The sequence below is a fragment of the Neolamprologus brichardi genome, chromosome 9 (assembly GCF_056152115.1).
Source record: "Neolamprologus brichardi isolate AB-2024 chromosome 9, ASM5615211v1, whole genome shotgun sequence".
NCBI lineage: Eukaryota > Metazoa > Chordata > Actinopteri > Cichliformes > Cichlidae > Neolamprologus > Neolamprologus brichardi.
The window spans coordinates 35,704,920-35,721,375 of NC_142112.1; the positions used below are offsets into that span (position 1 = coordinate 35,704,920).

Sequence of the window (16,456 nt, forward strand, 5' to 3'; positions counted from 1 at the left end):
CGCTACTTAATTTGGATTGGCTGTTCTTTTTTTTTTTTTTAAGAGGAAGAGCGGTGAGTAGTGATGGGATTTCCGGCTCTTTTTAGAGATCCGGATCTTTCGGCTCGACTCACTAAAAATATCCGGCTCGACTCACTAAAAATATCCGGCTCGACTCACTAAAAATATCCGGCTCGGCTTACTAGAAAGAGCCGACTCTTTCGGCTCCGAACCGGCTCTTCAGGTTGTTTTGTTGCTTTAATTATTTAATCATTAACAATAATATAAAATTATGCAGAAAAGGAATTACTAATGTTAAAAAGTGGTTTTATTTATATATGTTTATATATGGCCCCTAGAGACAAAGCACGTACAAACTCTAAAGGATATACAAACTCCAAAACACATTTCTAGCGTTAACTGAACTTCCAAAACAGAACTACCCAGATCACTTAAATTACACAATTGAAAGCATGTGTGTATTGTTTGTGTATTTATAGACAAGCACTCATATTTATTCAAATAATTTTAAAAAAAGTTAATTTACCTGTTACTACCACACACCAAATCCGCTTGCTGATACTTCCTGGCTTGTGTAGCCACTAGGTAACAAAAGCTCAACACTGCGCCCAGCATCCTGGAGCACTTCTGTTGTCTTTTGTACTTGATTCTGAGTTTTTACGTGTTTTGGAGTTTGCACGTGTTTTGGAGTTTGTACGTGCTTTGTCTCTAAGGGCCACCGTGAATATACTTTATTTATTCACTCCACATAAAATGTAATAAATAAATCATATAATACAAAAAACAACTATTTACATTTTAAACTTTTAACTATTTAAATTTTTAGCTTTTTCCTTTTAAACAAATTTAACGTGAAACAATACAAAACACTGCAAACCACAACACAATTAAATATAGATTAAAATATTAAAACAAAAAGAAGATGCACATTCTCTGTCATATGGGCCTGCATGATTTCTGAATCCTTTATCATCTGCAACTGAAAATAGTGGATGATTACTTGTCCGTCGCTCTCTTTCTCTCTGGCTCTGTTCCTGTGCTACTGCAAGTGTAACTAACGCCCCTCCCCCCTCTGCCCAGCGCAAAGTACAGGCCGCGCATGCGGAGTTTAGTGGAAAAAAGGGCGAGAGAGAGGGTGAGAGAAAGAAAAAAAAACCTCACGGATCACGTCGTTCACTTCAAAGACCCGGCTCTAAGAGCCATTTCGTTCGCGAACGACCCATCACTAGCGGTGAGGTCTATCGCAATAGTTTAATTTTTCTATCGAGAAAAAGTTACTTCGCAATACATATTGTTATCGTTCTATCGCCCAGCTCTAGTCTCAGCTGACTGCAGGTTTCCCCAATTTTCAACAGTACATTTGCATAATTTCCACAATGGGCTGGGAGGTCAGTTATTGAGCATTAATATGCAAATTCTCATGATCATTGCTCAAATGCTGTGATTGCAGCGACTCCTCAACTCTTTGTGAATGGTACTCATGGCCATTGATCAGCGATCTTTGATTAATGAGCTTTGATCAGTGGTTTCAGTGCTTTCCTTCCTGTTTTGTCTGCAGCTGTGTTTGACACGGGAAAGACATTATTACATTCTTCACACTCTCCTGCACATTAACCACCACAATATATTTTTATTCTCTGTGCTTTCAAATATGAACACTGTTTACTTTCATCTCTGTTTCATTAGTTTTTGTTAACATCTTCCTGTGCATCACTTTACAGCAGCCAGACTCATTAAAATGAGACTTTGTAGGAGTTCGCTTCCTCTCATGTGTTCATCCACAGCTGCTGGACAATAAAGTTATTGTGACCCTGATACTGCAGCAGATCGCGCTCATCCATTTCCTGTTATCACTTCAAATAGAAATGAGGCTGTAGAGGTTTGGTGCATGCAGGAAAACAGCTGCAGGGACAATGAAAAGACTTTTCTGCTCCAACTTTCTGCCAGCAAACGCTCAACTTCTCCCAGCATGCTGTGCTAATGATTAGTTGGTGTTTTTCTCCAAACACTCTCTCACTCTTCTCTCAACGTGTTCACAATAAACTTTGAACAGACACCGAGGAGAGTAGCAGAAGACCTCATTCAGGAGCTAAACTCAACATGAACTGAACTCACAGTAAAGTTAGCTCGGTGCTTACCTTTAGATGAGCCCACAAACCGAGAGAAACTCCGTGATGAAGCTGGAACTCTTTCCAAACACAGGAAACAGATCAGGGAGCAGAGACCCACGTGGTTCACGCTATCGATGATCCAGGAGACAAGGGTGGGCAGATCGATGCAGATATCGATCCAAACGTTGGTACTAGTTTATTCTCTTTGAATGAAAGAGCAGCTCTCTGCGCAAACACCTCCTCTCGTGGAGCGTACTCACTTTGCTCCTCCCCATCTTCTTCTTTATATCGTTATTTGGCGGTTGTCAAAAAACAAAATGGTGAATTACCGCCACCAACTGGTGTGGAGTGTGAACTGGAACATCGACCCTCAACTTGTCCCAAACCATTTATTTTCCTTGAAAAACTGGAATAAGGCCTGATAACTTTCACTTCTTGAGTCCTTTTGCAGTAAATCAATAAGATCCAGTTTCATGTTTATGTTACTGAGGTTTTGGATCAGTTACCTTCTCACAGTGTAATATAACATGTTCTACAGTTTTCTTTTCTCTTTTTTGAATGATTTGAATGGAGGTTATAATCTACCATCACTGAACTGAAATGAATTTGAGTGTATTTTATTGTGCAGGCTGAGTTTGATTAGATTTTCTTAGAGGTTATATTAATGTCATTAAATAGTTTTTTATTTTTTATTAATGTATGTATGTATTTCCTTTTATATACAGCACTAATTTACAATGGGAGTTTCCAAGGTGTGTTATTGCAGGGTAAATGTCATTTAGCCTTTTAAAAGTATTCTAATAATATCTTTTAACAGGAGTGATTGATTTTAAAAATGGGATTCTTTATTCTGTGTAATATTTCATTAGTCTCTGTTACTCTAATATTTCTCTCCATACTCAACCTTGTTTTTGTTTTTCCCTATAACACACAGTTATACATCACATATTATAAATCTGACTTTGATAAATATTTAGATCTTCACACATTTCAGGGTCCAAGTGTGGGTTGACTGAAGTGTTTGTTTTTATCCCAACAACATAATAAACATTTTACTGTTATATGTACAGAACCAAAAATCAAAAACATGATATATGCATTACTGTCTTCAGCCTCTAGGGGGCATTGTTGTTCAGGAAGTACATTCTACTCAGACAAGCTGCTAAAAGCGCTTCTCTAACCAAAGACTGTAAACAGAAGATGAGAGTTCAGAAACAGTAAAACAGATTCACAGAAGCCACAGTGATATTAAACATGCAGCACTGACGGGGATGACAGACAACATTACAGGTCAGTTGCAAAAACAATAACGCTAATACAGAACAAAGATACTGACTATAAATAAAGATGTTAGACCTCACTAAGATCAGGATAACTGGTGACCTTCAGGTCATCAATCCAGTATGTCTCTGATGACAGGACATGAGCAGTGTTACAATTTATGAAACTGATGAAAGATTTTAACACAAAAAAGTAAAGGAGTGTTTTTAAAATAGAATCTCTCGGGAAAATGAAGGTGTGGCAACACACAAATATATATTAGCAATTACATTTCAGCTCGCCTCGACTTTTGTAATAGTCTTTACTCTGGTGTTAGTCTGTCATCAGTCAGCCGACTGCAGCTGGTCCAAAACGCTGCAGCACGGTTACTAACGGGCACACGCAAACAAGACCACATATCTCCCATACTGGCATCCGTACACTGGCTGCCAGTCAAGTTTTTGAATTCATTTTAAGATTTTATTATTTGTTTTTAAGGTGTTGCATAGGTCTGCACCCTCATACCTTTCTGATTATTTAAATTGGTACATTCCTGCTAGATCACTGAGGTCTGCGGATCAGATATTCTTAGTTGTCCACGGTCCACATTAAACACAGAGGAGACCGGGCCTTTGCTGTGACTGCTCCTATCCCTGCACATCAGGACCTCCTCAACATTGGACAGTTTTAAAACCCTCTTAAAAATGAATGAGTTTTTAAAACTTTTGTCTTACTCAAATTGTATAGAAGTATTGTGTTGTATAGCTGGAGACAGCGTTTATACCGCTGTCTGCTTTGGTCGCAAAGCCATCATGGATCTCTGTGGAGATCCGGCTTTTTTTAGATTCAGTTAAAATCAAGGCACTCGAAAAGATCCTCTGGAAAAGAGTAATATTCTTGGAACAGAGTTTATTAAACAGAATTATATTGACAGTAAGAAATTACACACAGAATATAGCGAGACAGTTAGCAGAAAGCAAAGTGAAGCGAACCCCATGGTGAAGAGCCTTTAAGCACAAACATAACGAATTTGCAAATGGATAACAAACAGTCATTATAATTCATCACACATTGAAATATCAGACAAATCACCAATACCGCTCTTCCAAATAGTGGCCCATTAATATTATGCTGAACACAGTCCAAAAGATTCAATAAGTCACATCAGTCTCTACTGTCTGTCTATTGTTTACTATAACAGCCAAGTAGCTAACAAAGGTAAACAGCAGTTTTCTCAATCCCTACTAATGAATGTTATCTTGTTTCAGGACAATACCAGGTAAGCAGATGTGTCCTTTTTTCTGGGATTTCACACAACCCAGGAAAAATAATACATAATAGGCTTGGAGTAACAATATGAATCATAATCAAGCAGCCCGCCCCCTCCCTTTTTGACAGGTTGTGTGTGAGACTTCAGCACAGCAGCAAACAGGTGCACCGAGGCCCCTCACACTCAGTTTTTACATATATGCTGTCAACGTTAACGCTGTCATCAAGATTGACACAATTACAATTTTTAACCCATCTGGAGCGCAGAATGCACAAATTTTGGACAAACTGTCCAAAATGCATTGACAGAGACATTTCAGGGATTTTGAGTCATTCTGCAATCCAGAACGGATTAATTGTGTAAAAATTTTAAAGCACGTAATCGTGATGTCAGCATTGACGTTAAGTTTAACCCTCAAACCAGAAAAGGATCTTTCTGTCTCTTCAGATTCACTTTGATGGGAGTGATTTCAGCCCTGAGTGATCACGCTGATGTTTGCACAGAGCAGACAATGAGGTGAATGTTTTGGCACATTGGTAACAGTGAAACAGTTTATTAGTAACGTGGGATCGTTTGTGTTCAGAGTATGAACTGAGATTCCTGAAGCTCTTGTCACACTGGTCACAGCTGTAGTTTCCTTCCATGTGTGCAAGTTCATGCTTGTTACGACTACCTGAATGTGAGAAGCTTTTTTCACAGTGTCTGCACTTGTATGGTTTCTCTCTTGTGTGGACACGTTTGTGTCTTTTAAGAGTGACTGCAGTGATGAAAGATGACCCACACTGATCACAAACGTGCTTTTTAACCCCACTGTGAATCAGTTCATGGCGTTTTAATCTACTTGATGTGGTGAAGCTTCTCCCACATTCTTTGCAGTATTTCAGTTTGTCTCCAGTGTGTCTATGTTGATGTGTTTTTAGGGCAGCTTGATTCTATCTGAACTCTGTGGAGCCTGATCTCAAGCTTTTTGAGTCTGACACAGAAACCAGAGTATCGTTCTGTGTCTTCAGATTCACTGTGATCCAGTGATGGGAGTGATTTAAGCCCTGAGTGATCACGCTGATGTTTGCACAGAGCAGACAATGAGGTGAATGTTTGGGCACATTGGTAACAGTGAAACTGTTTATTAGTAACGTGGGATCGTTTGTGTTTGGAGTATGAACTGAGATTACTGAAGCTCTTGTCACACTGATCACAGCTGTAGTTTCCTTCCATGTGTGCACGTTCATGAATGTTACAACTACTTGATTGTGAGAAGCTTTTGTCACAGTGTCTGCACTTGTATGGTTTCTCTCCTGTGTGGACTCGTTTGTGTGTTTTAAGGTGACTTACAGTGGTGAAGATTGACTCACACTGATCACAGCGGTGCTTTTTAACCCCACTGTGAATGAGTTCATGTTGTTTTAATCCACTTGATGTGGTGAAGCTTCTCCCACATTCTTTACAGTATTTCAGTTTGTCTCCAGTGTGTCTACGTTGATGTACTTTTAAGGTGTATTGGTGACTGAAAGTTTTTCCACAGAGGTCACAACGAAAGTCTTTCCCACCACCACAGTAATGACAGGGTTGAGAACTGGATCCATCTGTGTCGTTCTGCTTCTAAACAAAGACACAAAGACAGTGAAAGTAAGTCCTTCAACACTTTTATCCTGAACGTCGCCTGAAATAAAGAGCATCTCTGCAGACGTCCAATTACATTTTACTGTTTAACGCACTCAGTTTACTGGGCTGCAATAACTACAATACTACCACCATAATACTACAGTAATACTAAAATCATAACTGACATGAAAATCTGAATAATCACTCAGAGCTGCTTTTCCATGCAGTAGAATTGCTAACATGCTAACACAATTTAATGAACAGAGTTGTTCCAAACAGTCAGGCTAAAATGACAAGATAACAATATAAACACATACCTCACAGTAGCTGCACTTGTAGAGTCTCTTTCTGGTGTGGATCTGTTGGTGTTCTCTCAGGTTACGTGGATCTTTAAAACTCTTCTCACACAGGTCACATTTATAAGGTCTCTCCTCAGTGTGGGTAAACATGTGTTGTTGTAAATGCGCGTTGGTTGTACACTGTCTGCCACACTGATCGCAGCAGTACACATCATGTCCGGTGTGAATGCGTAGGTGTGTATTTCGATTCCGTATCTGGCTGAAAGTTTTGCCACAGATGTCACAGCTGTATGCCTTAATTCCAGAGTGGGTAACTAGATGCCTCTGTAAGCTGCTACTGTGAGTAAAAGCTCTGCCACACTGATCACAGCTGTACGCTTTAACTCCACTGTGGATGAGTTGGTGTTCTTTTAGAGCATCCTTCCTGGAAAAAGACTTTCCACACAAGTCACAGCTGAACGGTTTCTCTCCAGTGTGGATGACCTGATGCTGTTTAAGTGTAGACTTCACAGTAAAACCCATCCCACACTCATCACAGCTGTATTTGTTCTCTCTCTTTCTTCTGTGAGGTTTGTCGGCCTCCTGAGAGCGCTGACTTCTCGCTCCATGTTGGTCCTGCAGTGACAGAGATACAAACAGAGGCAGTGAGTGAAATGCAGTCGTGGAACAAACTCAACCTTCAAACTTCCTCCATTAACACTAGTTTTGAACCTGAAGGTGGAGTGTGGCGCCAAACACCTTAAAGGTCTCTTATCCCCACCTGCTGGTAGTTCTAATACATTACATCCAACCTGGTGTTAAAAATAATTAATGACTGTTCAAACCAATGACTGTAGAAAACATTGTCTGTATTGTGCACTGGTGTCTGGCTCTGGTATAGATCATAAGCCCCGCCTCCTCCATGTTAGACAGGAGTGGGATCAGATAATTTTTCAATCATTAGCTATAGATTAAAATAGTAAAGCCCAATATTTATGCACTGAAACCAACTACAGCTGTTTGTTTGGTAGCTTACGTTAAAATAAAGTTTGTTTCAAATATTCTGGTTAAAAGAAACAGTCTGGATGATTCTTAATAAGTTATTGTTGACAGTTACATGGACATTACTCTGTACAGCTTACATGCTCTGAGAGAAATAATTTGAAGCTTTAATATTTCTTGTCTGGTACCCAGGCAACCGCTGAAACACCAGTTATAATACCTGCGTATGTTGGTGACCACAATGCAGCAGCAGACTGAACAAGGACTGAAACCTGCTCCATCATCTCATCTTTATCAATTTACATAGCACCAACAACTCAAAGGTAAACATATTGCAAAATCTGTTAGTATATAAGGCTTTGTCCTTATCTAATAAACAGCTCATATGTCAGCTGGCAGCAGAGCTGTAGAAAGGAAGATATGTAAGAGAAGAACTTCAGATCCCGAGTGTGTGAGGACAGAGAGGATCAGCTTTATTTCAGATTTGAGGGATAAGCTTTATTTTTCAGTTTGTGATGATTCTGTTCTCTTTGTGATTCCAGGAGCTGCCCTCAGATTCAGACCTCAGCACCACCCAGTGACAGCAGACAGATCATCCAACATGTTCACATGTTAACTGCAAAATTAATTGATGAAAACAGTACAAAAGGTTAAAGTACCACATGATGTGCTGTCAGTGAAAGCTGCAGCTCTTTTTGTTGATACATTTAAAGTAGTGCTATCAATAGATTAAAATTAATAACCTCATAAATAAACTAATAAATCGCTCAATTTTCTGCATTTAATCGCAATCAATGGATCAATATGCCAGAATGCAATTACACTTTTTGAACTTTATATTTAAGCATGTAACAGACATTCATGCAATATAATGAAATAAATAAAGAATAAACACAAAGAATATCTGCTTTGTGTTTGCTTCAATCATTTAACACAGGTTCTCTCCTGTGAAATACAACTTTTTAAAAAGCCTATTTACTAATATGTAAGTATACATTAATATATAATATATATGAGTGCTGTCAAACAATTAAAATGTTTAATCATATTCATCACAGGGTTACTGTGGATTCATTTATTCTTTATGTTTCCTTTTATATATTTCCATAAATTTCTAATTTCTTCAATGATAATAAACTCAATGTAACAGTTACTGGCTTGGTTCAATGAAGGAAAATATCTGTTTGTAACTTGAGGGTTTTTACTTTTACTCCTTACACTTAAAAAATAGATGTGTTACTTTTGGTCTGAGGAATTTGAGGAGAGTTATTTCATCACTGCGGGCATCAAACATCAAACCAATATGAACCTAAACAGTAACACATGAAAGGCAATCCTGATCATGTACTAATCACCAGGTTGTGAAATACAAAAAGAGATTAAAGAGGCAAAACTATGAGTAAGCCAATGTTTTTCTTCTTTTTGTTTTTGCACAGCAACTCAACGACTGCAGGTGCTCATAAGTTGCAGGAGAGTTTTCTCCAAGCATGACATCCCGGTGTATTTCAGACCCATCAACACGCTCAGACAAAAACTGGTTCACCCGAAAGACAAAACTCCAAAACACAGACTCAACAATGTGGTGTATGCTGTACAGTGCAGCGAGGAATGCCCAGACTTCTACACTGGAGAGACCAAACAGCCACTTCACAAGCGCATGGCACAACATAGAAGAGCCACCTCCACAGGACAAGACTCAGCAGTCCATCTGCATCTAAAGGTCAAAGGTCACTCTTTCGAGGATGCCAATGTTCACATTTTAGACAGAGAGGACAGATGGTTTGAAAGAGGACTGAAAGAAGCATCTATGTCCACTGTGAGCGACCATCTTTGAACAGAGGCGGTGGTTTATGACACCAACTGTCTGCCATCTATAATCCAGTTTTGAGTTCCCTCCCCAGACGCCTTAACGCCCACTCACATCCTGGGCCATCCGACCTCAGAAATTCGCATGATAAGGTGGGGCCAGGTTTCACAAAGAGCTCACCCGAAACCCTGGCTGGTTGGAACCCACACCCAGTTTCACACCTTGGCTCAGGCGATTAGAGGATCATCAGGGGGTCCTTTTGTCCCTCTGTGGGGGGACACTCCCACTAGATTTAAATCTGGGACTCTCCACCATTTGACCTTAGAACTGAAGAAGCTTCTCGGATGAGAGGTGAAACGTCTTCAAGTAACTTAAAGAAGTCCAGACGCTTTTCTTTGCAAGCTCCTTTGACAAGTTGCAGTAACTATACTTCAGCATCTAGCTATCCATGCAGAAGACGAGCGAGCATAAATTGATTAATATTTTTTAAGTGGCAGGTAATTTCAAATGCAGCATTTCTATCAGCTCAAAAAACATCAGCAAACAAACAAACTGTTTATGTGCAGTTTTGTCTCACAGTGTGTTACTCGCTAAAGCAGCGGTCCCCAACCCCCGGGCCACGGACCGGTACGTGAGTTATTTGGTACTGGGCCGCAAGAGTGAGACTCGGGTGTGAAATGTATGGTTTTCAGGGTTCTTATCGGTTTTTAGCGTTATTTTGTTTGTTATTTTGTTATCGTTTTTTTTCGTTAACTCGGTTTTCCTGGGTCTTTTCACGTGTGTTATGAATAAATCTTCTTTTTTTCGGTACCGGCACTAGTTTTATTTTGTTGTATTTATCCGCGACACCTTAAAGGCCGGTCTGTGAAAATATTGTCGGGCACAAACCGGTCCGTGGCGCAAAAAAGGTTGGGGACCGCTGCGATAAAGGTCCAGCTGCTGTACATCACAGGGAGAGAAAGGAAAGAGAGCTAACTTCACTCAGAGATGGAGAAAGATAAGACACACAGGACAGGAGAGGAAGAAGAGAGGTTAGATTTAAAGGGAAGGACTGCTCAGTGGGATTTGATCAACTGAAGATTAAAGCTTACATGTAAGTTCTCATGTGTTGAAATCAGACATTGGGTCTGTACATGTGACATTATGTTTTTTCATAAACTGAAAGATGCTGCAAAACAATCTGAGGCAGATTATTTAGTGAAGTGATTGTATATATAATAATATACAACACAGTCATATAACAGGTTGGGAGTATGAGAGTTTTAGACATGACTGATTATTTGGTGAAACTGTGATATTTTCCTCACCTTCTGTGTTGAGCTCATTGTTTCCTCTGTAGTGACTCAGCTGAGTCCAGATGGCTGAAAATGTTCCTCTGCTGCTCCGTCAGACTCTTCTCCTCCTGCTGATCAGCTGGGACACAAAACAGATCTTTGTTAGGCTCCACACTGCACTGAAGAGTCAAAGTGTCTCATATGTTCATCTGACAACACAAAGTACAAATTTCACTCTGATTGCTTGTAGAAATCTTGTGAGACGTGTTGTGCTGCAAAGTGAGGAAACTCTCTCACTCACTTATACTTCAGGAGGAACTTTGTGACATTGGCTCTAATATTCTAAGCAGCCCTTTACTATGACAGGGCCAGAAAGTCCTATTTGAAGGTTTGGGAGAAGGACCATGTTAAAGGTGGATTGGGGTTTATACACTTTGTTATGATACAGGTAAGGCTGTAAGAGCCTGAGAAGGTGTCCTGAATGAACCTCTAAAACCAGTTTTCAGCTAACGACTCTGCTTCAGTCTGGAAAACAACAACTACAAGTTTAAAGACTCCATCAACAATTCACACCCAGCAACAGCCTGAACAGCTCCTCCTGTGGTTTCCACAAACAGGGACAAACCTGTTACTCCCCCACCCAACACTTTCCACCCCCCACCCCAACCATTCATAATAACAGGGCCCACACCTGATCACCACTTCACAAGTCTCTCCAGCCCCCATGGTGCCACTCTCCAAACTCCACCATTCCCCAAAGTTTGATTCTGTTCATCTGGACGTAGCTTTTGCAGTAGGAGAAACGTTTCGTCACTCATCCAAATGACTTCTTCAGTCTCAGCTGACTGCAGGTTTCCCCAATCTTCAACAGTACATTTACATAATGACTGAAACGAGCACCACTGAAGGAACAATGGGCTGGGAGGTCAGTTATTGACCATTAATATGGAAATTCTCATGAACATTGATCAACAACCACTGATCGCTTACAGCGACTCCCCAACTCTTTGTGAATGGTACTCATGGCCATTGATCAGCGATCTTTGATTAATTAGCTTTGATCAGTGTTTTCCTTCCTGCTTTGACTGCAGCTGTGTTTGACACATGAAGACATTATTACATTCTTCACGATTATACTTTATTCTTTTTGGGGGAAGTGCAGCTTTAAACCTTCACATGATTCAAGTCAACCCAACAAATCAATCCGAACGATCACAAGTGGGAAAAACTTCTGTAGATAAAATAAAATAAAACCCAACATTCAATCCACAACATGATTAAAAACATGATTCTCCCAAATCACCAAGAGCTGCACATTAACCACCACAATATATTTTTATTCTCTGTGCTTTCAAATATGAACACTGTTTACTTTCATCTCTGTTTCATTAGTTTTTGTTAACATTTTCCTGTGCATCACTTTACAGCAGCCACACTCATTAAAATGACACTTTGGAGGAGTTCACTTCCTCTCACGTGTTCATCCACAGCAGCTGGACAATAAAGTTTATTGTGACCCTGATACTGCAGCAGATCGCTCTCATCCATTTCCTGTTATCACTTCAAATAGAAATGAGGCTGTAGAGGTTTGGTGCATGCAGAAAAACAGCTGCAGGGACAATGAAAAGACTTTTCTGCTCCAACTTCTCCCAGCATGCTGAGCTAATGATTAGTTGGTGTTTTTCTCCAAACACTCTCTCACTCTTCTCTCAACGTGTTCACAATAAACTGTGAACAGACACCGAGGAGAGCAGCAGAAGACCTCATTCAGGAGCTAAACTCAACATGAACTGAACTCACAGTAAAGTTAGCTCGGTGCTTACCTTTAGATGAGCCCACAAACCGAGAGAAACTCCGTGATGAAGCTGGAACTCTTTCCAAACACAGGAAACAGATCAGGGAGCAGAGACCCACGTGGTTCACGCTGCTCTCAGCTACGATCCAGGAGACAAGGGTGGGCAGATCGATGCAGATATCGATCCAAACGTTGGTTTAGTTTGTTTTATCATCCAAATTCACGATTTTACTCCTTAGGATGAAACGGTAACTCCGTCTGCGTAAACTGTGTCCAGCATGTGATCCCGGAACAGACTTCTTCTTCTTTGTATTGTTTATTGGCGCTTGTCAAACACCAAAATTGTGCATTACCGCCACCAACTGGTGTGGAGTGAAACGTCGACACCCAAATTCTCCCTAAATGTATACTCTATTTTAAAAACTGGAATAAGTCCTGACAACTTTCACTTCTTGAACCCTTTTGCAGTAAACTTACGTTTTGAACAGCGGGCGTGTCAACGTTATCCCCCTATTCAGCTTCTCGGCGACTCAAAGGTTTTACAGTCACCAATAGTAGTGTTCAAATCAATATGTCCAAATCTTATTCCAGATATGACCACCTCCTCTCTCCTACTCCTTCCTGTGCTTCTCATTTCTCCTACCCTCCTTAAATTTTTATACAACCATCGTCCCCTCCGTTCTTCCTCCCACTGTTTTTGTCATGTTTCCTTTATTTCTTGCCTTATTATACTCGTTATCTCTGTCTGACAGAAGTTAATAGCCAGGTCAGTTAACCCATGTTTTGTGGCTTTCTTCACAACTCTGTCGTTTCATTTCCTCTGACTCCATAGTGAGCTGGAATCCATAAAAAGCCAACTATAAGTCCCATCATGTGTATTTTGTTAAATGTTTGCTGAACCTCTGTTAGTACATCTGCTCTACTTTCTGAGCAGCTACACTATAAACTGTCCAATGAAGAGCTTCAGTCTGAACAAATGCCTGATTGTAACGGTCACATGTCTTCTACCCACTGAACAGCTGACAGTACTGGAAGCATTTCTCCAGTGTGTACTGACGGTCCACCATTGATCCTTTTCAGGGACAACAAATGCTACCCCGGTTTGACTGGCTGTATTCTTTGATGCATCTGTATATATTTGTACATAATTATAATACTGATCATTGTAAGTCTGTACTGTATGTAAGTTTAAATTAAATTCCCCATTCCTGTTCTTCTTTTCGTGTAATGTGAAATCTACTGTGGCATTAGTAGATTTGGCTCAAGCAGATCCCAGGAACAACATTGGAGATCGGAGCGCAGTCCTAGGAACAGCTAGGATGCACAGGAAGTATATGAAAATCTGGTTGTATAAAAGTTACATTTTTGTAGTGGTTGTGTTGTTAGGCTTTGGGTATTTGCATATGGTTTTTAAAATAATAATATAATCTTTGTAAAAACTGCTCGTAAACTAGCTTGTATGGTGGGTCCTGTGATTTTTCATGTATTGCCGCTAACATACAGCTGATTTTGATTTTTAGAATTAACCTTTTTGTGATATGCTTTGGTACCAAAGAGCAAACGGCTCAATTTATTAAAATCAGGCAATAACAATAACCTCTTCACTGGGGTGAAGAATCCAGCCACTGTGGCATGGAGGTACAAGAATAAATCAATTTACACATCATATTGATATGGGTACAGTTTATTAACCCTCGTGCTGTACAGAACCTGTGGTGTCCAGATTGTAGATGGATTTAGGGATAGATATTTGATGGCACCTGTGTGTGCCGCTTGCCATCAGCTGTTACCTGCGTTGTTTTTGCTAGCTTTGTTTACATCTGTTGTCTTCAAAAATGTCTGTACACTTCTGGTTTATGACTTCCAATCGCTACTAAATATCAGAGCCACTGTTGTAGAGCAATCCCGACTGGCCCAAGGACGTGAAGATTTTCATATCCCACCTGTGTTCGAGACTGTACCACTGTTCCTCCGGTGCGATCCACAATGCCATCCCACCAGGAAGAAATGTCAAAGAAGGCGAGGGAAACGGGGCAGTGTATTGGTAAAATTCAAAAATTGCATGGCTGTTTCACCGACAGCTAATTCTTACGCTCTCCTGAACAAATTTGCCCCGGATATCAAGTTGTTCATCTCCGGGCGATCCCTGGAATTGGTGCACCTATTGGAATTGGCCAGCAACCCTGTGTTAGCTAGATTGGCTTTGGTTAATGCGAGGTGCTAAAAAAGATAAAACTTTTATTTTGAATGACTTCTTCACCACTCGTCGCTTTAATCTTCTTCTGGTGACGGAAACTTGGCTAAACTTGGGTGAGTTAAGCTCGCTTTCGGAAGTTGTCCCTCCAGGCTGTGAATATCTGAAGTCGCCATGGACTACTGGCCAGGCTGGAGGGCTCGCCATAGTTAATAAAACTATTTCAACTGTCAGCATTGGAATGGTTTCAATCTTACCTGTCTAACCAAAGTTCTTCTGCTAGATTAGGGGATACATGTCCCAATTTTTTGCGGGGTCCCCCAGGGGTCCATTCTTGGCACAGTTCTCTTTTCAATTTATATCTTCTCTGTAACGGCAACCTTCGGTCCTTCTTTGCCGTTTCTGCAGGACGTAAAGTTTCTGACTCGTGCTCTTGTTAAATAGCTTGGATGCCTTCCGGTAGCAAAAACAAGGCGAAGGAAAAAAGGGGCAAACCATTTATTTTCCATACAAATCGAAAGGTACAAAACAAAGGCCTCTGGTGGGAGCTCCGTTTACATTCCCTTTATGTTACAACAAAAAATAACATTAAAACAGCGACGGTCAGAAAACTGTTGCTCCACATCCTGCTTGCTTACCTAACCTTTTACCCACACCCCTCCGCATGTGGGCCAAATACACACCCCCTTTACGACATCTATCAACACTTTACAACAACGACAGACTAACAAAGCAGGATTAATTTATGGAGCACAGACTATTACATTATAACATAAAATGTTCAAGATTATAATAGAAACTTAAAGATTATGACAAATACTTAAATATGGCATGATGTAACTGAGTAAAATATTGGCCTGGACTTGGCTCCAACACTCTCTATGCGCTCAATTTTTAAAACAACCTGGCATCTCACACCATTGTTATGCAGACAACTCACAGATTTACCTGCCACTGAAACATACCACCTCTGGTCAAGTGCCACAGCCTACAGCCAGATCAACCTGTGACACACATCTGCAGCACGTTTGAATTTGTTTCATGCACAACACATTTGTACCTTTCAATTGTGTCTGTCTGTGCGTCATGCAAATAAACCTTTGACAAGAATGAAATGATATATTCCTTATTGGCCTACATTTGTACAAAATTCCAAATTATATACACAAAGTCATAGAAATCACCACCCCTGTTCACCATGATTTTAATATTCACTTTTTCCATAACAATGAAATACGCCTTGGACAAATATGACACATTATTTCATCAGTGTTGTCACATCACATCCTGTAAGCATCGTCTGCCTGTGTCTTTTTTCTGGAAATGAATATTTCCAGCCAATATAGGCAATCCATCAAGGTGGCTGGAGAGTTGGTAGTTATATACAGTCTGTATAAGTGTGGTTAATCTAATGAACATTTGTAAGGAGATGGCAGTTACTGTGAATTCACAGCAGTTACACAGTGATTAGTAATAAACAGCCAGTGAGAGTGAGTGGATTTAAGAAAGTCAGTGACTCAGGTGTGTCGATTGGTTTGTCATCTGTTTGTCAGACTGGAGAAGACGTAGAAATCTTTTGTTTTAAATCTAAGTTAGGAAGATTCCTGTTTTAAAACAAGCACTTTTTGTGAGAAATGCAAGAAGTACATCTGCAGAAAGGACACAGTTACCTTCTGTCCATCATGTGGACAAAACTGAAAATGTTGAACATTGAAAAACTGAGAACGTCGGGCAAGTTCAAAAGAAATATGTTTGTAAGAGCAAAAAACCAAATTGTTCCCACAATAGTTATGGAAAGTCAAACTGTTGTATGTCTGTGTTCTACATGTTTATCTCATGGGAAATAAAGTTGCTATTGTTTCA

The 16,456-nt window shown here is 40.1% G+C and overlaps 1 protein-coding gene across 7 annotated transcripts in view; it reads right to left on the reverse strand.

Moving 5' to 3' along the window:
* Positions 1-5,249: 5,249 nt before the first annotated feature.
* The window catches only part of LOC148101565 (uncharacterized), a 56,348-nt gene continuing 45,141 nt past the window's right edge, over positions 5,250-16,456 (reverse strand). For 5 of the 7 annotated variants that reach the window (XM_087846442.1, XM_087846443.1, XM_087846441.1 and 2 more), the window contains 2 exons: positions 6,561-7,080; positions 5,250-6,240 (listed from right to left, as the gene is read on the reverse strand). In XM_087846442.1, coding sequence (XP_087702568.1) covers positions 5,542-6,240; positions 6,561-7,080 — 1,219 coding nt within the window. In that variant the 3' untranslated portion in view covers positions 5,250-5,541. The remainder of the gene's footprint in view (positions 6,241-6,560; positions 7,081-16,456) is intronic. The other 2 variants (XM_087846445.1, XM_087846444.1) reach the window with 2 other exon arrangements.